The 21,757-nt window shown below is 37.2% G+C and overlaps 2 protein-coding genes across 3 annotated transcripts; both read left to right on the top strand.

The window, feature by feature from the left end:
* The first annotated feature begins 3,371 nt into the window (after nucleotides 1-3,371).
* LOC110880143 (clavaminate synthase-like protein At3g21360) lies at nucleotides 3,372-6,507 on the top strand. 2 transcript variants are annotated; one of them, XM_022128718.2, is made up of 4 exons: nucleotides 3,405-3,858; nucleotides 5,631-5,884; nucleotides 5,970-6,028; nucleotides 6,105-6,507. In XM_022128718.2, exons 1-4 carry the CDS (start codon nucleotides 3,490-3,492, stop codon nucleotides 6,176-6,178), a joined length of 756 nt encoding a protein of 251 aa, XP_021984410.1. In that variant the 5' UTR covers nucleotides 3,405-3,489; the 3' UTR covers nucleotides 6,179-6,507. The 2 variants fall into 2 exon arrangements, with proteins under 2 accessions (XP_021984409.1, XP_021984410.1); XM_022128717.2 differs by having other exon boundaries at nucleotides 3,372-3,858; nucleotides 5,970-6,507.
* Nucleotides 6,508-18,064: 11,557 nt separating this feature from the next.
* Nucleotides 18,065-21,101, top strand: LOC110880144 (clavaminate synthase-like protein At3g21360). The gene is made up of 3 exons (XM_022128719.2): nucleotides 18,065-18,572; nucleotides 19,677-19,930; nucleotides 20,417-21,101. Exons 1-3 carry the CDS (start codon nucleotides 18,204-18,206, stop codon nucleotides 20,772-20,774), a joined length of 981 nt encoding a protein of 326 aa, XP_021984411.1. The 5' UTR covers nucleotides 18,065-18,203; the 3' UTR covers nucleotides 20,775-21,101.
* The last annotated feature ends 656 nt before the right edge of the window (nucleotides 21,102-21,757 follow it).

The following is a 21,757-nucleotide window of genomic DNA, read 5'->3' as shown; positions in this document are numbered from 1 at the left end:
AATGCTGGATGTATTTTAAGTGAGAGTATCAAAGTGGTTAAGTTGACTTTAAAGTGTTTGTGTTGACTGATTAGTTAGTAATAAGTAGGAAATTGATATTATCTCTGATTGTTATGACAATGATGTGCTCAGTAGTTGATTTGATGCAACGTAAAATGGTCAAAATTAATATAATCTCTCATTGTTGGTGCATCAAGATGATGATATCGGCCTCCGCTAACAAAATAAATATTACAGTGGGAGCTATAAGAGAAGGTTACTAAAGATGGTTTCAAGCCTTTGTTATATTAGCATTGCTTGAAACTAAGTATGCCATAATCATCTCTTAAAATTAAAATGCTAATTAATAAGAGTACTTTATAGAAGTTGTTTCGTGTTTTGGACAATGCACAATATGTGCACATTGTGGCTCTAGATTTGAGTTTGACAAGAGGCCAGATTGTTACATTAGGCTAAGTATGGGCAAATGGTACTGGTACCAAACCGGTACCAAATTTACCGAACCGAAATATTTTCGCTACCGATTCGGTACCGACTTTGACGTTTTTGGTATCGGTTTGGTACCAGTTTTTTACCTTCAAATACCGGCACCGGTGCCCGTTTTTGCCGGTTGGTACCCAGCTCATCCCTACACCAGGCTCATATATGAAGCTTTTTAAAAAGGAACTACGTAGGTCTCAGTGTTATTATATGATTCTTTTCTTCGGTATTATATATAAGAGATTTATGTAACTTTGTCTTTATGTTTATGTTTCTCAGGTTGGTTCAACTGCTGATATACTCAAACGATGCTGCAATAATAGAACGCGTAAAAACTAAAAATACAGGTATTGTTTATGAACATGGTTCAGTCATTAATTAAACCGTGTTTTGTATCGTGTGTGACTTGCGAAAAAAAGTTGTTGACCAACCAATGTATATAACTTTCTTCGTATGGTTGACTTTTTTTTGCCTCGGATCAGCAAGAAGTAGGGCGCGCTCGAGAAGCGGTTTAATGGACTCACCAGCGACATGGAAGCCTTTCTTCCACAATCATTTATCATGCATTGGTAATACATTTTTGTTGGGCAATTTTGAGTTTTATTATTAATCTTTGGTTTAATTCATTACTGGTTTTGTATAATTTTCTTAATATGGTAGGGATGAGAAGCTACAACACGTATTTTATTTGTTTGGAGTATTGAAGAAATAAAGTGCTAAAGGGCATTAGAATGTGAGAAATAGGCTAATAGAGTGCCAAAGGGCATCAGAATATGATAGTAAAGTTTACAAGTCTTCTTTTGACAGTACAAAGCCTTCCGAAACACAAGTATTAAAAATGGTCACGAAAGGATCCGTAGAGGATCATCCACAAGTTTTAAGTTTCATTAACTTCTTTTTATGATTTTAATTAAGATGTTAATCATAAAATTATAATATAGTTTCTGATGCTATATTATGCAAATTTTAACAGTTATTTTAATGACTCTGAAATCAAGTATGAACATAATTTGTTTGTATGATTTCAAGTATTAACCTGTGACCCCAAAGATTCACGAATTTTTCACCGATGTGTGGTCATTGCTCTAGGAAGTGAAATGTCGGGTGTATTCAAGATGCTCACGGGTCTATAAACACACTTGAGATCATACATTTGGATTATGTAACGAAAATTCATTGTGTGATGTAGTTTATACCCTTTTAAATTGAATTTTATTTGCTACTGTTTTTTTTGTTACATATATAATGTTGTCGGTTGGGTCTATTTGATGACGAAATCGTTTTCATACTGTTTTATCTTTAATTTTATTTTAAAGTATATGACATATGAATATATTTCGCAACCCAAATGAGTTGAAGCTATGATCAAAGTTGATTGTTGTTACTCAAGCACGATAAATGCTATTTTGTATTGATTTTGTTACTATATAATGCCTTTTCAGGTCCACTTTTAGTATCAAGTTGGTTACAAATGATAACACATGTTGGTTTTAATAAGTATTGAAAATTCAGCTTTTCACCTATTGGAGTTGCCTTTGTACTTTTGCAGTGAAAATTTGGTCCAAAATATAATTTTGGTTTGAAAGCAGTTTTTATATCACAGAGGAAGGTCATGGTAAATATAGTTAGTTATCGACTACCCCTGAACAATTTTTTTAACCCGCACTACCCCTCAACTTCTCTTCTAGATTCGTAATATGATTATTATTGTATCTTATTAAGATTTTAGTTGTACCTAACTTGCTATGATTTTGTGAAGCTAAGGGACGATATTCAAGAGTAAGTACGTATATTGGTGGTGGGTGTCGGACTGCAGGTGGGTTAGGCTATGAACTTCTCAAATGTAGTCTACAAGGAAGTTTTTTCCGGCATTTGAATAGTTTTCTGTTTTTTTTTCCAATGTATGTATTTGTACAGAACATTTCATTTCAAAGTAAATAATATGGTTTTGGTTGAAGCCGGCGTATTACGCAGGCATTAACCTAGAAGGTTTATACAAGTGTTTTGGCTTCTAGTAGGGGTGTAAATGAAGTTGCTCTTGAAATAGTTAAGCTTCGCTCGGCTCGTTAAAAGCTTAAATCAAGCTGAACTTAAACGAGCCCGGGTCCAAGCACAAGCCAGCTGGCTCCTTAGCTAAACGAGCCGACCTTTTATTTAGGCAAATTGGAAATAAATAATCCCAACTCACTGTTATTGGCCAATAATAATCCCAACTCATTTAATCACCAATAATAATCCGAACTATTCACTTTTGTTTGTAAAATACTCCCACGTTAAAAAACCACTAACTATGTTAAAATATTGCTGATGTGGCTTAACATGTGTGGACCAACGTGGCTGGTTAACATCTTACCTGTGTATAAAATGATTATCAGCCTCAATTGCACACACAATCGACTGAATTTGCCCAATTTGTAGAATTAGGGTTTTGAAGGATAGTGCGATTGTGTGTGCAAATGAGGCTGATAATCATTTTATACACGGGTAAGATGTTAACCAGCCACGTCAGTCCACACATGTTAAGCCACATCAGCAATATTTTAACCTAGTTAGTGTTTTTTTAACGTGGGAGTATTTTACAAACAAAAGTGAATAGTTTGGATTATTATTGGTGATTAAATGAGTTGGGATTATTATTGGCCAATAACAGTGAGTTGGGATTATTTATTTCCAATTTGCCTTTTATTTATAGGCAAATTGGAAAATAATAATCCAATCTTTCCATTAAGTTTTTTGCCGGCGGACTATTTGACAAAAAAAATGAACGAGGTCGGATTATTATTGCCTAATAACTGCCTTGTGATTATTATCGACTAATTTCAGAAATATGAGATTATTATTTTTCAATTTGCCTTATTTATATAAATATTTATCTGATATATTAAATTTATTTTTATCTTAAACATTCATCAGCCAACGAGCCGGCCTTTTATTTATGTAAGTTTCTGTCACAAGACGTGTTGGACTTTTCCGTTTACTTCTATATCCGACAATATCCAACAACCAAAAATGGCCACCGGAAAATTCTTCCGACAAGTACCACTGCCTGAGCAAAAATCCCATAACGACGACGTTCTCTTCCCGGCGGTGTTATCCCCCACTTGTACCACTGCAATACAACTCTCTACATTTAAAGAGGCGATCGGAGCTCATAAGCCATGGCTGGAATCTATTCTCGTCAACACTGGCGCTATTCTCTTCCGAGGCTTCCCGGTTACATCTCCGTCCGACTTCAACGACGTCGTTGAAGCTTTCGGCTTCCCGGAATTCTCCTACGTCGGCGGCCGAGTCCCTCGGACTCAAGTTGTTGGTAGGGTTTATACTGCAAATGAAAGCCCTCTTCATTTGGAAGTTCCTTTCCATCATGAAATGGCTTACGTAAGTTACATTATTATTAGAAATATTGGATTTTAATAATCCCAACTATTACCACTAGACAGAACCCTAACACCAAAAATCGTTTTTGCCCAGAAAAATGTTTTTAATCTTAAAGGTCCGATCTAAGGTTATAAAGAGGTTTGGGATGAAAATGTTGAGTTTTCCGGCCAAAAAAGAGTTTTCCGGCCAAAAAATTGGGGCTTTTGTTAGAAAAAAGTTCCTAAAGGTCCGTAATAAGGTTACAAAGAGGTTTTGGACGAAAATGTTGAGTTTTCCGGCCAAAAACGTTTTTCCGGCGACCGAAGATTAACGGCATTAGGGTTCTGTTAGTCAGGGTCCATTGGAGGCCAATATATTAATAGTTGGGACTACCCGTTGTTATTTTTGAAGTTGGGACTAAACGACGAATAGTTAGGACTATTAAAATCCAATATTCCTTACTATTATTATCAATTTATCATTTATAATTTATCATATCTAACTAGTATGAGGATTCGTTTAGTCAGAAGTCAGATGTAGGAATACTATCTTTTTCTGGACAAAGAGACTCACAGGATTCATTAGGAGCTGTAACCAATGTTGTAGAAGGCGCTAGGCGCTAGTCGGGCGGTGAGGTACAGCCTAGGGATTAATCGGGATTAATCGGAATGGGATTTTTGTATGTATTTTTTAAAAAAATATATATATATACCCAATAATATAAAAATAATACTTCAAAATTCACATAAATACTTCAAGTTTCAGATAGTATGGTTCGATTTTGACCGATTTTGACCAATTTTGACCGCCTAGGACCGCCTAGGGCCGATTTTGACCGATTTTGACCGACTAATATTGTCCGATTAATCCGATTTTTGACCGCCTAGGACCGATTTTGACCGCCTAGGACCGATTTTGACCGATTTTTGACCGATTTTTGACCATGACCGATTAATTGACCGCCTAGCTCAAAATTAGGCAGTAGGTGACCGCCTAGCGCCTAGGCGCCGATTAATCGGCCGCCTAGGCCGATTTCTGCAACAATGGCTGTAACAAATGATGTTTAAGATGGGTAGTTCAGCCGGGTTGGGTAAAAAGGTCAACAAATGCGATTAAATGGGTCGGTTTGGGACACAAACATTTTTTTGTCGGTTTTAAAAGCTTTTTATATACAGTTTTTTAGCTTTAATTATGTTTCGTCGTAACGCGCGGGTCAACGTCAACTCGTTGCCTTATTGATTTCGTTTAGGTGTTTAATAAACTAGAAATTGCGAGATCGTTTAGAATCTCTGATTGGGGGTTTTATAGCTAGGTTATCTTAAACATTCATGAACACATTGATCAGGTTTCGGTTTGGTAAAATAATAATTGATTCTAGTAGGTTTTTGCAGATGTTTTGACTTCAAGTAGGGGTGTAAATGAATTTGCTTTTGAAATAGTTAATCTCGGCTCGGCTTGGCTCGGCTCGCTAAAAGCTCAAATTAAGACGAGCTTAAACAAGCTCGGGTCCAAGCACAAGCCAGCTCATTAGCTTAACGAGCCGGCCTTTTATTTATATAAGTTTTATCTGATGTATTAAATATATTTTTTTTTTATCTTAAACATTCATGAGCTAACGAGCCGGCCTTTTATTCATATAAGTTTTGTCGGATATATTAAATATATATTTATATTAAAATTTCATGAGCCAATTGATCATTTTTTTTAATTATTTGTAGATGGTTTAGTAAAATAATAAATTTAAAAATTTCTGAAACAATTGGTATAACTGAAAAGAGTTGAGATTGTAACAGAATCCAGATTTCCCCACCAAGTTATTTTTCTTTTGTGACGAAGAGCCGGAAGAAGGGGGAGAAACCCCCATAGTTTTGAGTCATATCGTATATGAAAAGATGAAAGAGAGGCACCCGGATTTCGTTGCACAGCTCGAGGAGCATGGATTGATGTATATAACGATACACGGCGATAAGGAGGATCCATCGTCCATTACTGGTAGTAGTTGGAAGACGGCATTCCAAACCGATGACAAGAAGATTGCAGAGGAAAGGTTTGTATAATTGCATCTCTACAATAAACCCTACAAATTTCATCCAATTGTTAGTTAAACATTACGAGAACGGCGTAATTGACAGGGCGGTGAAGAAGGGAACAAAGCTAGAATGGATGGGGAATACTGCAAAACTTATAACAGGTCCAATACCTGCGATCAGGTTAGACGAGGCGAGTTGCAGGAAAACATGGTTTAATAGTCTTGCTATTGCTTACAGTCTTCCTGCGAGTGAGAGGCAGAATGCAAGCGCGGAACTGGGTAGTGGCGATCCTGTGGATGAAGATGTTATGAAAGACATGTTGAGAATCTTGAAAGAAGAATGTGTTGTGATACCTTGGAAGAAAGGCGATGTACTCTTGGTCAATAATTTGACGGTTCTTCATAGCCGGTTGCCACTAATAAAGCCTCCTCGCCGTATACTAGCTTCGCTGTGCAAGTGATTCAATATATGATTGTTTTTGGTCAAAATGATACTTGCACTACCAACAATTTAACGGTAGTTACAGTTCTAAAAAGCCAATTTAACGGCAATTAGTACCATAAGTCTTCTCACTCAATTAGACTACTCATAAAAGAATCCAAGGTTTTTGAACAAATGCTATTTTATAATTTGCTACTCTTAAAAATTTTTAGTTAATATCTGCACATTCTTAAATCACCTTACACCTCTGATGATTGTTTTATCATATTTTTACAATTTAAATTCTTTTGGATAAGCAATACTACAAGATTAAGAGTTAACTAGTAATAAGACCCGCGCGCTTTGCGGCGCGGGTCCCTGGCAAATATCAAACGGATTAGTCCAAGCGTTATGTGATGTGTTAACCATATGGAAACGCACGTTTTGACGTATCCGATTGAACTCAATGTATCCTGTAGTTGCATTGCGATTGGATAAAAATGTAACGTAAATTGAATTTATATCGTACAATCATAACGTATTATACGCGACCCGACTAACTCGAATTTATATCGTCAAGACAAAAACTCTTGAAGGGGTCAAAGTGGCATTTACAAAGTTCATAAAAAGTAAACTGGTTAAAAATTGCATTTTCTAAACTTAAGGGCTAAGAAAGGGTAAAGATAAAATTTGATAAAGTTTTGGGGTAAGAAGGAAACTATAACAAAGTTAGGACTGAAAAGGAAACTACCACGAAGTTAGGGTGTCAAAAGCAAACTATTTGTAAAATGGAGTAGTAGTTTAGGGACTAAATTTGTCATTTTATGAAACTTTGAAGATGCCAAAGTCAAGGGGTTAAAATTGCAACATTCGTGAAAGTATGAGGGAGGAAGGCAAAGCCGGTGTCGTCAAGACAAAAACCCTCGAGGGGGTCAAAGTGGCATTTACAAAGTTCATAAAAAGTTAAGTGGTTAAAAATTGCATTTTCTAAACCTAAGGGCTAAGAAAGGGTAAAGATAAAATTTGATAAAGTTTTGGGGTAAGAAGGAAACTATAACAAAGTTGCAGCTGAAAAGGAAACTACCACAAAGTTGGGGTGTCAAAAGCAAATTATTTGTAAAATGGAGTAGTAGTTTAGGGACTAAATTTGCCATTTTATGACACTTTGAAGATACCAAAGTCAATGGGCTAAAATTGCAACATTTAGAAAGTTAAGTGGTTAAAAATTGCATTTTCTAAAGTTAAGGGTTAAGAAAGGGTAAAGATAAAATTTGATAAAGTTTTGGGGTAAGAAGGAAACTATAACAAAGTTAGGGCTGAAAAGGAAACTATCATAAAGTTGAGGTGGCAAAAGTAAACTATTTGTAAAATGGAGTAGTAGTTTAAAGACTAAATTTGCTATTTTATGAAATTTTAAAAATACCAAGATAAGAGGCTAAAATTGCAATACTTATGAAAATAGAGGGGGGTGGAAGGCAATGCCGGTGGGGTTTCCACCGACTTTATGTGTTAAGATGTAGTAGAATTTTGCAAAATTGGTTAACCAAATTATCAAAGTGGTAATAAATAAAAACGCAGCCAGCTAGCCTGGCCATGAAAGTGATACATCCCCCAAGGTACATTGTGTGGTAGTAAGGTTATTTTTCTCTGATTAGTTTGAAAAAAAAAAAAAACAGAAAAAAGAAAATTCCTTCAAAGTGATCATATGAAAATACCTTTAAGTAGGAAACTCTATATTGTTGAACGAGAAAATCAATACATCGAATTCTGAATTGATAGATATCATCAAATCTGGTAAATTAAACAAGGTAGCTTGGAGATGAACTTAATGGAGTAAATCATGATCACTTGTTATAATTCTATATATAGTGTTGTTGGAAGGAGGTGAGATTTGTGAAACGGGAAAACACATATATGCACTCTAAACCCTAAACGCTCCGACTATGTCGGACGATCAAAGGCGGCTGGATCCGGAAGAATGGGAGCAACCTTGTCATCGGAAGGGCAGAAGGAACGATCATCAGGTTGAGGGTAACAACAAGGTATTATCAAAATTCTTCGTGTCGAATCTCCCCCCGAAGTGTTCATCTCAAGATCTAAAGGAGGTACTGGGAAGATATGGTCGGTATGAAGGTTCATACATCGCTAGGAAGCTGGATAAATGGGGAAAAAGATTCGCTTTCGTCTCGTTTTCAGAAGTCAGAGACATCATATGGTTGGAGGAAGAGTTATCGGACGTGTGGGTGGGTTCGTATAAGTTGTTTATCTCGATTGCTCGTTTCGTGGATGGTGAGAAGGTGTTCAGGCCGGTTAATATTCAAAGGGAGAAGACGACAGTAACGAATGATAAAAGCCATGCAAACCCTAGTTGTGAAGGTGCAGATGGGAACGGATCTTTTAATGCGAAGGTAGGTAATGGTCGATCTTTTGTGGACTCTTTGTTGAACAGGAATAAGGTGGATGTGCTTAAAGTGGATGATTCGGTTGAACGTTTCGCACATTGGAACGGTTGTGCTCTTGCTGGAAGGGTGGTGAACTTCAATACTCTTGGCTCGTTGAAACACTTGATTCGTAAGCAGGGTTGGATCTCATTGGATATAAAGTACTTATGAGGTTTATCTGTTGCATTGGTTTTCTATGATAAAGGTGATGCGGATAAATTTCTTAATGATAAGAGTTTGTGGTCTGTGTGGTTTGAGTCTCTAGACTGGTGGACAGCCAATTTTAGTGTGGAGGAGGGTCGCATTGCATGGCTTCAAGTGCATGGGTTACCGGCTCAGTTGGCTCTAGACCAAGTTTACGATATGATCGGTAGTAGGCATGGTAAGGTGGTTCAATCAGTTGCGTTGTCAGGTGATGATAATAATTTTTCGTATGCGCTTATCGGTGTGCTGAGTAAAGAGTGTAATAGGATTGTGGACCGAGTTGATGTTAGTTGGAGGGGTAAAATTTTCTATGTTTGGGTTGATGAAGATGTAGGAGAATGGATCCCGGAGTGTGTGGCGGAGATTGATGATGATGAGGGTTCGTCTATACCATAGGAGGAGAATGACGATCAATGTATGATTCTTGTTGAGTCTGACAACGTTATTGGTGAGGAGGGAGAGGTTATAAGGGATGAGGTTTTGAGTAGCGATGCTATTGATGTGGAAGGGAATGCACAGGACTTGGGTGTTTCAAATGGAGGTGGTGGTGTGGATGAATCGGAGGTGTCTCATGGTGCTCATATGGCGGCATCAACGGGTAGAAAGAAGTTTCGACATAAATCATTGTTTAAAAATAGGAACGAGGGTAGTGGTTCTCTTGAACGACCAAAGAAAACACCGAGGGAGAATAACGACATGTTTGTGTTGGATAGGTTGATCGGCATCTTCTCAGAAGCTACTGAGACGGATGTTAATACTGAACAGGTTGGGGAAGACACTTTCCTAACCCCGGATCTGAACCAAAGAGCAGCCACTGGTACTGCGGAGTTTGACGGTAGAGGTTTGGGTCATACCGAGGAGATTTTTACTCAAACGCTCACACAGCAGCCGATTGAGGTAGAAGCGTTGAAAACTGTAGAGTTAAGTAGAGCGTTGGGAGTGGAAAATTTGAATGATTTTGTTCTGAATGTTAAAGAGGTATTACGTAGTGAAGGTTATCAAGACGTTGTTAAATGAATTCCATCTCTTTGAATGTACGTGGTATAGGGAATCCTGGTAAAGCGGATTGGGTTCGTAGTCTTCGGGCTACGAACGAGGTTAGTTTTTTATTGTTACAAGAAACTCAATTTGGCTCTTTGGATACGGTGGATATAGGTCGTTTTTGGGGGTTTGGGGATTTTAATTTTGATTGGGTTCCATCTACGGGTAGATCGGGAGGGCTTTTGTCGATTTGGGATCCCAAAGTGTTTGTTATGGATAGGGTGGTCAAAAACTCTAATTGGCTTTGCGTTTCCGGGGTGATCAAAGGGAGTGGTTGTCCATTTCATATGCTTAATGTGTACGCTCCTCAAAACTTAGTAGCTAAACGTCGTTTGTGGGAAGATGTTAAACGGATGGTTGGGGAGGGGGGTGGTAGATGGATTGTGGCTGGAGATTTTAACTCGGTTAGATATGCGGAAGAAAGACGTAACTCTATTTTTAATACGGTTGAGGCTAATGAATTTGATGATTTTATAGATGAGTCCGACTTACATGAATACTCCTTGAAAGGGAGGCGCTTTACTTTTGTTGCAGGTGACAAGTTAAGCCGTATTGATAGGATATTTGTGAGTTGGGAGGTTTTTATGGAATGGCCTTGTGCAGAATATGTAGCGCTTGAGAGGTATAAATCCGATCACAGTCCTTTGTTGCTGAAAACGGGTTCGAGAAATTTCGGTCCTAAACCTTTTAGGTTTTATAATTCTTGGCTTGGTCGGGAGGATTTTGATTTGGTGGTTAAAAAGACGTTAGAAGACGGGTGTTTTTCTGGTAATCCGGATTCGGTTTTGTTATTAAAGTTTAAGGCTTTACGTAAAAACATCACTAATTGGGCGGTTGGGGTTAAGGCGTTCGAGTTGGAGGAGCGTCGGGTTTTGGAAGGTGAATTTAATGATCTTGATCAAGCTTTGGAATCTAGAGCGCTAAATGAGGAGGAGGTATGGTCGTTGACAGAAATTAAGCGTAGAATTGCCGAGCTAGATGAGTTTAGACATCGTGACTTAAAGCAAAAGGCTAGGTGTAATTGGGCTACTCATGGGGACGAAAACTCCCGGTATTTTCATGGTTTCATTAACAAACGTAAGGCGTCTAATCATATTCCCGGGTTGGAGGTTAATGGGAGGTGGGAGACGAACCCGGTTATTATAAAAAAGGAGGTTATGGGTTTTTTCCGAAAGAAGTTTAAGGAATCTATGTGTATTCGGCCGAAATTGGTATGCTATCGTTTGTCTGTGTTGACTAGTGAGGAGGCCGACGGTTTGGTTGCTAGTTTCTTAAGTCCGGAAATTAAGAGTGCGGTAAATGACTGTGGTGCGGATAAAGCCCCGGGTCCTGATGGATTTAATTTTAGATTCATTAGACATTTTTGGAGCTTATTCGAGTCCGACTTTCTTGCTATCATGGGGTATTTTCATGAGGTGAGACGGTTCAGTCCGGGGGTTGGGTCTTCTTTATTACATTGATTCCTAAGACTGGTGATCCCTCGAATCTGGGGGATTTTAGGCCGATTAGTCTTATTGGAAGTATTATTAAAGTGGTTTCTAAGGTGTTGGCGATTCGTTTGAAGTCAGTTTTGGGTCGTCTTGTTTCTGAGCATCAGTCGGCCTTTCTATCCGGGAGGTATATTCTTGATGGTCCTCTTATGATAAACGAGATTATTACATGGGCAAAGAAGAGAGATAGAAAGATTTTTCTACTCAAGATCGACTTTGATAAGGCGTATGATAATGTTAATTGGGAGTTTTTGTTATCTATTATGAATCAAATGGGTTTCCCTGAGGCTTGGTGTGATTGGATTCGTGGCATTTTAGTCTCTTCTAGAGCTGCTGTTTTAGTAAATGGGTCTCCTACCTTCGAGTTTGGATGTCAAAAAGGTATTCGTCAGGGTGATCCGTTATCACCTTTTCTTTTTATTATTTTGATGCAGACTCTCTCGGGGATGATGAATCAGGCGTGTGATATTGGTGCGTTTCATGGTGTCAAGCTTCCTAACGATGGGCCAACCATGTCGCATCTTCTTTATGCGGACGATGCTATGATTATGGGGGAGTGGTCATCTTTTAACTTCAGTAACATGAGACGTATTCTTCGTATCTTTTATTTATGTTCTGGCTTGAAGATTAACCTACACAAATCGGTCCTTTATGGTGTGGGTATCGAAGACTCCGAGATTGCTGGTATGGCCGAGGAGTTAGGATGCAGGCAGGGTTCCATGCCTTTCTCGTATTTGGGCATCAAGGTTGGGGCGAATATGAATAGAGTGACGAATTGGGAACCAGTGGTGTCCACGTTTAAGCGTCGCCTCTCGAAATGGAAAGCTAATACACTCTCTATTGCCGGTCGTTTAACGTTGATAAAGTCGGTATTAGGAAGCCTACCAATGTATTATTTTTCACTTTTTAAGGCTCCCAAGAAGGTTATTGGTGATCTTGAAGGATTGATGAGACGTTTTCTTTGGGGTGGTTCGGAGGAGGTCCGGAAGATGAGTTGGGTTTCGTGGGAGATTGTCACTAAACGGGTTGTAGACAGGGGGTTGGGGATAGCGCCTCTTGAGGTTAATAATAATGCAATGTTAATCAAATGGCTTTGGAGGTTTCTTAACGAGCCTAATGCCCTATGGAGAAAAGTGGTCACTTCCATTCATGGTTCTTCTAGGAGTTGGGGTATCGTTCCGTGCAACAACGCTATTCCGGGCGTGTGGAAAAATTGTGTCAGTTTTGGGAATAAACACAAGGTCGAGGGGGTTGGTTTAAATGTTATTATTCGTGGAAAGCATGGGGATGGTAGACGTATTAGATTTCGGCTAGACACATGGTTGGGGACCGAGCCTCTTAAAAATGCTTTCCCTTTACTGTTTGCGCTCGAGAAGTCTAAAAGGGTCCTGATTCATCTTCGGCTGAAGTTTAATGGGGGCAACAGAACTATTTGTTGGGAGTGGTCCAGAATTCCTTTTTCTCCAGAAGAGATTCAGGAGAAGTCTTCATTTGAGAACTTATTATGTGCGGTGATTTTGGATGGTAGAGAGGACACATGGGAGTGGTCACATGGGGCTTACAGTGGGTTCGAGGTGGCGGCTGTCAAGAGTTGGTTACGTGGGGCTCCGGTTAGTGATGCTCCTTTCGAGTTCTGTTGGAGTTCGTGGGTGCCGACCAAATGCAATATTTTTATGTGGCGTGCGTTTTTGGACCCTCTTCCTACCAAGTTGGCCCTTGCTCGTAGAAATATTGTCGTTGGCAATTCTTTTTTGTGTTTGGTGCGACGCGTATGATGAATCTATCGAGCATGTTCTTACAGGTTGTTTTATGGCGATGGGGGTTTGGAACGAGATTTCTACTTGGTGCAAGATTTCTAGACCGTTCGTTTTTCATGTTAACGATTTGGTGCATTTGCATGAGCATAGTGGTGTTTCGGGTGTCAAGAAAACGATTCTCCATGGCATTATTATAATTACTTGTTGGAGACTTTGGACAGCTAGGAACGACAAAGTGTATAATAGTAAAGATCCTAATGTGGTGGAACTGGTTGCGGAGATCAAGTCCTTGGGGTTTCTATGGTACAAATATAGGTTTAAGGGTGGGGTTGTGGATTGGACTCGTTGGTGTATGTTTGATGTAACGTGAATGGTTGTACGTTGTTTTTTTGGTTTTCGGCTTCTTTCTCCGTCTTGGAGATAGTTGTCGGTTTTGGTTGGTGTTAATGAAAGTTAATTTTCAAAAAAAAAAAAAAAAATTGTTATAATTCTATAAGGCTATGAGTGAATTAATAATGGATTCTAATAACTAGTAAAAAGTATTGTCAACTTAGCGCCAACTTAATAAAGTGCCAATAAATTTAATATTAATTTTTGATTTTTTATTTAAAATATAATTTTTAAAAGTAATAACATATAAATAAATAAAACTACATTATATTAAAATTAAGTTAAAAGAGACTTAAAATAAAAGTTACATTAAAATTAAAAAAGACTTAAAATAAAATAAACTTAAAAAAACCACTACCGAGGAATTAAAATAAAGACAAATTGAAACTTGTTTTTCGGAGGCGATCACAAATTTGTTGTTTCCTTTATTCGAAAAATATTTGATCTTGCTCCGGTAAACCCGAGTAGTCTTTTTGGAGGAAAGCAAGGGCGTCCGCGATGCGTTCGTCTTCTCTATACCCAATTAGCCGGTCAATTATTTTGACCAAACTTTCAACAACAACAACAACTTTATCGGGTTTAGATGTAGTACTTTCGACAACAACTTTATCAACTTTGCTTTTGTCTCTCCCCATTGGACGGACTAGTGGTTCCGGTTCGGTTTCTTCGCCCAAGTCTAACTCATTGAGATTTATATGTGAATGACCATCCGATGTGACGTGGGAGGAATTCAACTTGGTTGATCATATAGTTTTTTACTGTTTAGATTTCGGATTGGGTGGTGTTAGCGTTGCTAGGCATGTTATTGAGCTTTAAAGACCAATAGCCTCCACCATGACATCCACATAATTTCTTCCACTTCCTCGATTATTGCTATTAACAAGCCAATTGTGGATCGTGTTAAAGTGAGTGTCTCGTGTTTCATCAGGTCCATTTTCCCGATATTTTGTCCGAGCCACGGTATTCTTCTCATTGCATAACTTCGTAGAACTTTGCACGACCTCTCTTCCAAAAATCTCGAGCCCTTTAATTAATATATATATATATATATATAGGGTAAGGATAGTGTAAAAAGGGCCTAAAGTGTGAGAAGTGTAAGAAGTGTATTATAACACTATATATAATACTATATAACACCATATAAATACCGTATAACAATATGTAACACCATATAATACCATATAACACTATGTAACACTATATATCATTATATAACAAATATAACACTATACATCTATCATAGATATGCTATCAGACAACATATAGTGTTATATTTTTTATATAATGATATATAGTGTTACATAGTGTTATATGGTATTATATGGTGTTACATATTGTTATACGGTGTTTATATGGTGTTATATAGTATTATATATAGTGTTATAATACACTTCTCACACTTCTTACACTTTGAGCACTTTTTACAGGATCCTCTACCTATATATATATATATATATAGAAAAAGTATATCGTACATTACGGCTTAACGTATTCACGTACAACAACCTGCGTGATTTGTTATATAACATGCGTGATTAATGTTTTCAATATGCGTGATTATTGCGTACAACATGCGTGATTTTGGATTTTTAGGTTATAACATGCGTGATTTTAAAATGAACGTGCGTAATTACCTGTCGTACGTGATGTACGTTAAGCCGTAATGTACGTTAACCTTCCTCTATATATATATATATATGGTGAGGTTCTAGAGTGAACACTAGTGTATTTGTGAACCGAGTGAACAAATCCTGACCATTGATTTACATCATCAAATCGTAAAATACACTTGTGTATTTTCATCATCAAATCCTGGCCATTGATTTACACTTGTGTATTGATAATCAAGGGTTATAATTAGTTCACACAGTTTACTATCAAGGGAGTTGTTCATAAATGAACCTAACCCTATAACAATATTCTATAAAATAGGTAATCAACATTAAAAAATAATGTACAATGTAAAAAAAAATTACAAGAAGATAATGTACATATCTATAACATGTATAAAAATAAAAGTAAATATTGCCAACAATAGGGGTTTCGGAAACATGGAGCCACGTTTATGCTAAAGCATATTCTTCATTACTCGTCTACCTCTCATGCTATTTGCCGAGCACATCCTCTTCAGGTCCCTATTCTTGTTACTACCACGTTTTTACTTTCGTGATGACTCCGGTTCGCTTGGCTGTAGCGGTTGTCTGTCAGAAATAAATCGCGTCTCTTGAATCGAAATAAGACCAAAATCATATTCCAAGTTTGATGAGAGTTGGCTTTCTTGTGTAGGACGATACACAGAGCCTTGGTCGAAAAACCTTGGATTGAAGAGATTAAAAGGGTTGTTTACATCATTCATCAGGTGTGGGTTGGTTATGTGTTTGCAAAAAAACGTGTTATTAACATCCAACCGCATGTTCGCAAAAAACAGGTGTCTTGGATCCCAAAGATTCATATGTTCCTTTGAAAGAGTGTAGATTTTAAAGGTGTGAATGGGGTAGAAAGTCTTATAATTCTAAAACGGTTAGAATTGTTTATATAGTAAATTTTAGAACGTTTTTTTAAACCTAACCCCAACGGTCCCCTAACCCCAAAGTTCATATATCTCCTCGAAAAGCTCCCCCAACGTTCCAATTCTTCGATTGTCGTTTTTAATGAGTTAATTAATGCCCTCATTAACGAGATTCAATAACGGAGGGGGAGATGTGCTGCTCGTTAACAGGTGAGCTGGCACTCCCTCGCTATTTGACAACACATGGTCTAAGTCAAAATTTGTAACCTATTTCTTAATTTAATAAAGTTAAATTTCAGTTATATATTATTTTAAAATATCATTTTATAAACACTAAATCTTTGTTATTAACTATTTAATTTTTCCTTATTTAACTACACATACTCATGCAATACATTGGTAATCTAACCTTGTAACCTATATGGCATCCCAACCTTAAATTTAAAATTAAGAAAATTCGATAAATTCAAAAGTAGAGATAAGATATTAAAAAAAATAATGGTTTATGTTTGTGTGGTAACTAGCAATAAGATCCATGCTCGTTGTGGCGCCGGTACATCGTGCAAACATCGAATTGATTAGTTCAATCGTTATATGATTGATTAACCATATAAAAACGCGTGTTTCGACGTATGCGATTGAACTCAATGTAACCTATATAAGCATTGCGATTTGATTTCAACTTAAAGTAAATCGAATTTACACCGTACAATCATAACATATTGTATAAAGGAAAAAAACTAATACGTGTAATCAAAAGAGATTAATTAGAGCTTTTAAAAGAGGAAAAAAAAGATACCACATTGACTCCACTCGATTTAGACACGCATATAAAAATATGCACGTGAAAATGATTTTTTTTTTAAAACGAAAAGATATTATATTTGATCCGACTCTTTTTTCGAAAAAAGTTTACGTCGAAACGTAGACCAAATCAAATTTATATGGACACATATATGAAAATATGCACGTAAAATATTAGTTTTTTTCTTCACTTTAGGTGTTAGGTAATGATGTAAATATAAAGGTAAAATGTATGGACCAATGCTATATATATTTTGTACTTATGTATTAAAAATATTATCATCAGAATATAAAAGTAACGCAAAGATTCCTTAGCTTAAAGTTAAAATTTTTTTACTATGTAGTCAAATTATTTATTATTTACGTTTGTACTTTTTTGTTTGTTTTGTGAAACTTAATTTGTTGACTTGAAGCAAACAAAACAAAGACGAAACTTGTAGCGCATTTAAGGCCATGGGGTATGGGGTTTGGGTTGGGATGTGGGTTGGTTGAAAATGTCCAAGTCACCACCCCGGGGGCTTGGGTTGGGGCGTGGCCCTATTGGTGTGGGTTTGAAGCCGGGCGTGGGGCGGGCTAGTAAGTGACATGACAGGCTCTCAATGGTCAAACCAAACTCATACCCCCAACCCAAGCCCCACCATACCCTATGGGCGTGGGTTTGAGTGGGGGGGGGGGGGGGAGGGGGGCTCCCATTTCACGTGTCAACAAATGCCCCAACCCAAGTCCAACCCAAGCTCCACCATACCCATGGTCTTAACGAATCCAAAATTAACTCAGTAACTTCAAGCGCATTTTAACTTAATTTGTCGGAGCCACAGTATTCTTCTCCACCTTGTGCTTCAAATTCAAAGCATTAATTTATTAATTTTTATAGAAATCAAGTGTCTCTGTCTCTTCTTCAACATTTGCTTGAACAAAAATTAATCCAGTTAAGCAAAACAGATTGATGTTGGAGCCGGCAACAAGGATTTTATGGTAATATTTCTCCAAAAGTCCTTTTTTCATATTGAGAAGTTACAAATTCTGACTTCTCAAAATTGTCTTTTTACGACACAAAAGCTATAAGTTATTGTAAAAGGACTTATGGGTTTACCAAACACTATAAAACTAACATATAAAAGTTAATAAGTCAAAAATCCAAAAAAGAAACAATTTACATGAATAAAAATCTCGTAAAAACTTCCACGTTCCATTTTTATAATTGTACTACGAACCTGTCATGACTCATGAGACGTGTTAGACTTTTCCCTTTACTTCATCTCTAAACTTATAACCGACAAATGGCAACCGGAGAATTCTTCCGACAAGTAACACTGCCTGAGCAAAAATCCCATAACGACGGTGGTCTCTTCCCGGCGGTGTTATCCCCCACTTGTACCACTGCAGTACATCTTTCCACTTTTAAAGAGGCGATCATGGCTCATAAACCATGGCTGGAATCTATTCTCCTCAACACTGGCGCTATTCTCTTCCGAGGCTTCCCGGTTACATCTCCGTCCGACTTCAACGACGTCGTTGAAGCTTTCGGCTTCCCGGAATTCCCCTACGTCGGCGGCCGAGCCTCTCGGACCCAAGTTGTTGGTAGGGTTTATACTGCAAATGAAAGTCCTCTTCATATGGAGGTTCCTTTTCATCATGAGATGGCTTATGTAAGTTCTTTGATTTTCTACATTTTTATTATTATTATTATTATTATTATTATTATTATTATTATTATTATTATTATATATTATTTCAAATTGCTTTATTTATTTCGTTTAGGTGTTTGATATACTACAAATTGAGTAATCGTTTAGAGTCTGATTTTTTTATAGTTATTTCTAGACGGTTTAGTAAAATAATAAGTGTTTCTAGTAGGTTTTCGGAAGTGTTTTGGTTTACACTTATAGTAGGGGTGTAAATTAGCTAATGCGTTCATCAGCCACTTGAGATCAAGTGGCTAAAAGCTTGATTTCAGCCGAACTTAAACAAGCTCGAGTCCGAGGTCCTAAAATAAACTTGTTTAATAAACGAGCTCCAACTGAGCTTATTGAGTACGGGCAGCTTAAACGAGCCTTTTATTCATATAATTTTTGTTTAATATATATTAATATAATATTATTATAGAGGAGAGAGCATTAGGGAACACTAAAAAAGTGGGGAACCATGCATTTAACATTTTCAAAATTCAACTTAACATGTTAAAAATCATTGTTTTTTTTTTAATTTTTAGCGCTTTTTCTTATAAATACATGTAGAAGTATTTTTAATAAATAATTCAAAAACTAAAAATATATACATTTTTTAGAAACAGTTAAAAAAGGTTTTTGTTTTACAAAAATTATTTTTTTTATTGGAATAGCTTCTACACATTTTTTTAAGGAAAAGCACCGAAAAACATTTAAAAAAATTGATTTTTAACATGCTAAGTTGAATTTTTAATATTACGATAAAAACGTAAATAATATATTATGTTATATATAAAAATTATTGTTAAAAAGTATATAAAAACTAATTACAGATGTGCATACAATAATTAATTAGCTCAACTCGTTTACAACCCTTGTTTATAGGAAGTTCGTTACTGGCAGCGGACTCTTAAAAAGTCTAACATTACATATTCATGAGGCAAGTAAACTTGAAATGATATGGCAAAACTCAAAAGAGTCAGTATGTTCTATTTGACCTGCGGGCTCCCTAGAAAACAAACACAAGTTTAGAAACCTTTTCAACCAGTTAGTTAGTATAACTGAACAGAGTTGAGATTATAACAGGTTCCAGATTCCCCCACCAAGTTATTCTTCTTTTGCGAAGAAGAACCAGGAGAAGGGGGAGAAACCCCCATTGTTCTGAGTCATATCGTCTACGAAAAGATGAAAGAGAGACATCCGGATTTCGTTGCACAGCTTGAGGAGCATGGATTGACATATATAAAGATAGCAGGTGATCGGGACGATCCATCATCCGTTACTGGTAGTAGTTGGAAGAAGGCATACCAAACCGATGACAAGAACGTTGCAGAGGAAAGGTTTGTATAATTGTATCTCTACAATAAACCTTACAAATTTCATCCAATTGTTAAACCTTACAAGAACGCCCCGCTTGCGGTATGCTCATATAATGTATATATTATTTGTGGGCGCTCGGGGGCAAAAGTGAAAATGCACTAATTTTAACGTTATTTTACTAATTTCGTGAAAATAACATTAAAAGAGGGGGGATGGTTAATCATGCATCATGTGGTGGCGTTGATAGCCGAAAGACAAGGGGGTACATGCACTAATCGGCATTTGTCTCAATTGCTGAGTGTTATGTGCCTTATGTCCAAGGCTTGATGCAAAACTACTATCGAGCCGGGGGTCTCATTGGAAGCAGCCTCTCTATTCCTACGGGGTAGAGGTAAGGCTGTCTACATCTCACCCTCCTCAGACCCTACCTTAGCTTTGCTATTGGTGGGATATACTGAGTATGATGATGATGATGTTAAACCTTACAAGAATGGCGTAATTGACAGGGCGGCGAAGCTGGGAACAAAGCTAGAATGGATGGGGAATACTGCAAAAGTTATAACAGGTCCAGTACCTGCGATCAGGTTTGACGAGGCGAGTCGCAGGAAAACATGGTTCAATAGTCTTGCTGTTACTTATAGTGTTCCTGCGAGTGAGAAGCGGAATACATCCGTAGAGCTGGGTAGTGGCGATCCTGTGGATGAAGATGCTGTGAAAGACATGTTGAGAATCTTGAAAGAAGAATGTGTTGCAATACCTTGGAAGAAAGGCGACGTTCTTTTAGTCAATAATCTGGCGGTTCTTCATAGCCGACGGCCGCTAATAAAGCCTCCCCGTCGTATACTAGCTTCATTGTGCAAGTGATATAATAAAGCCTCCATAACCTTGGCAACTTTCTTAATGAATGACTATCTATGATCAAATAATGAACATGACCAATTCATCATCTTAGTGCATTTTGCACATATAGGTCAAGACAACAAAATTTCTATCTTACTTTGATGAATTTTCCAGATTCTAGCTAATGGGAATCTGAATGTACACTTCATCTTGTCATGGGAAGAATAAAAAAAAGGTTGAATGCAACCATTAGTTGTTTACATTTCGCTTACCTTGTTTAAGTTATTGTAATGAAGGTAATTGTGCTTGTAATATGGTAGTTATCATTGCTTAACAATTATGATTTTAGACATGTTGCTCAACTTACTAATTAATGAGTTTGACATTTTTAGATAAAGTATATATTCGTTAGAGTTTATAATTTAGTGCTTATACACAGGAGTCGTATTTACTATTTAGGTTGACAAATTTCTATCGGTCATTAATTCATTAGGCCACAGGGGCTCGTCCGTTATAGTATCACGGGAACAAATGAGCACGCGTTAATGTCCACCGCCGGCAACAAGTATAACGCGTTATATGTTCAACGAAATCGATTTTCGTTATTTGTACAACGCGTGATGATTTATTTTTGTGAGTGTAATTGTTGGTTGGGGGGAAATTGTTGGGTGTGGTGATGAGTGATGACCATCCCCACTAAGAAAGGTTGTGAGTGATGGAAAAATGGTCGATGACATGGCGGAACTTGATTGGTGCTTGTGAGTGATAATTTCTATCACTAGTGAACCACCCCCCCTCCCCTTACAAGTTTCTAGCACCGTCCAACTTGATATAGTCTTTATATTAAGAAAAAAATCAATGGCTTATGTTGTGATTAAGAAAAAATCAAAGGCTTATGTTTGTTTGGTAGTGTGTTATCCTATATAACTTATTAAATAAAAGAAAAAGAAGTTAGCGTGTAGTGTATATATATCCCGTATACTCTTCTTACTGGATCATCTTTTTTC

The sequence above is a fragment of the Helianthus annuus genome, chromosome 9 (assembly GCF_002127325.2).
Source record: "Helianthus annuus cultivar XRQ/B chromosome 9, HanXRQr2.0-SUNRISE, whole genome shotgun sequence".
In the NCBI taxonomy this organism is placed as follows: domain Eukaryota; kingdom Viridiplantae; phylum Streptophyta; class Magnoliopsida; order Asterales; family Asteraceae; genus Helianthus; species Helianthus annuus.
This window is presented reverse-complemented; position numbering and strand designations above follow the sequence as displayed.

Coding starts and splice junctions, on each gene's coding strand:
- LOC110880144 (XM_022128719.2), top strand. CDS start 18,204: ATGGCAACCGGAGAATTCTTCCGACAAGTAACACTGCCTGAGCAAAAA. Junction 18,573..19,676: donor TTCATCATGAGATGGCTTAT/GTAAGTTCTTTG, acceptor AGATTATAACAG/GTTCCAGATTCCCCCACCAA. Junction 19,931..20,416: donor AAGAACGTTGCAGAGGAAAG/GTTTGTATAATT, acceptor CGTAATTGACAG/GGCGGCGAAGCTGGGAACAA.
- LOC110880143 (XM_022128717.2), top strand. CDS start 3,490: ATGGCCACCGGAAAATTCTTCCGACAAGTACCACTGCCTGAGCAAAAA. Junction 3,859..5,630: donor TCCATCATGAAATGGCTTAC/GTAAGTTACATT, acceptor AGATTGTAACAG/AATCCAGATTTCCCCACCAA. Junction 5,885..5,969: donor AAGAAGATTGCAGAGGAAAG/GTTTGTATAATT, acceptor CGTAATTGACAG/GGCGGTGAAGAAGGGAACAA.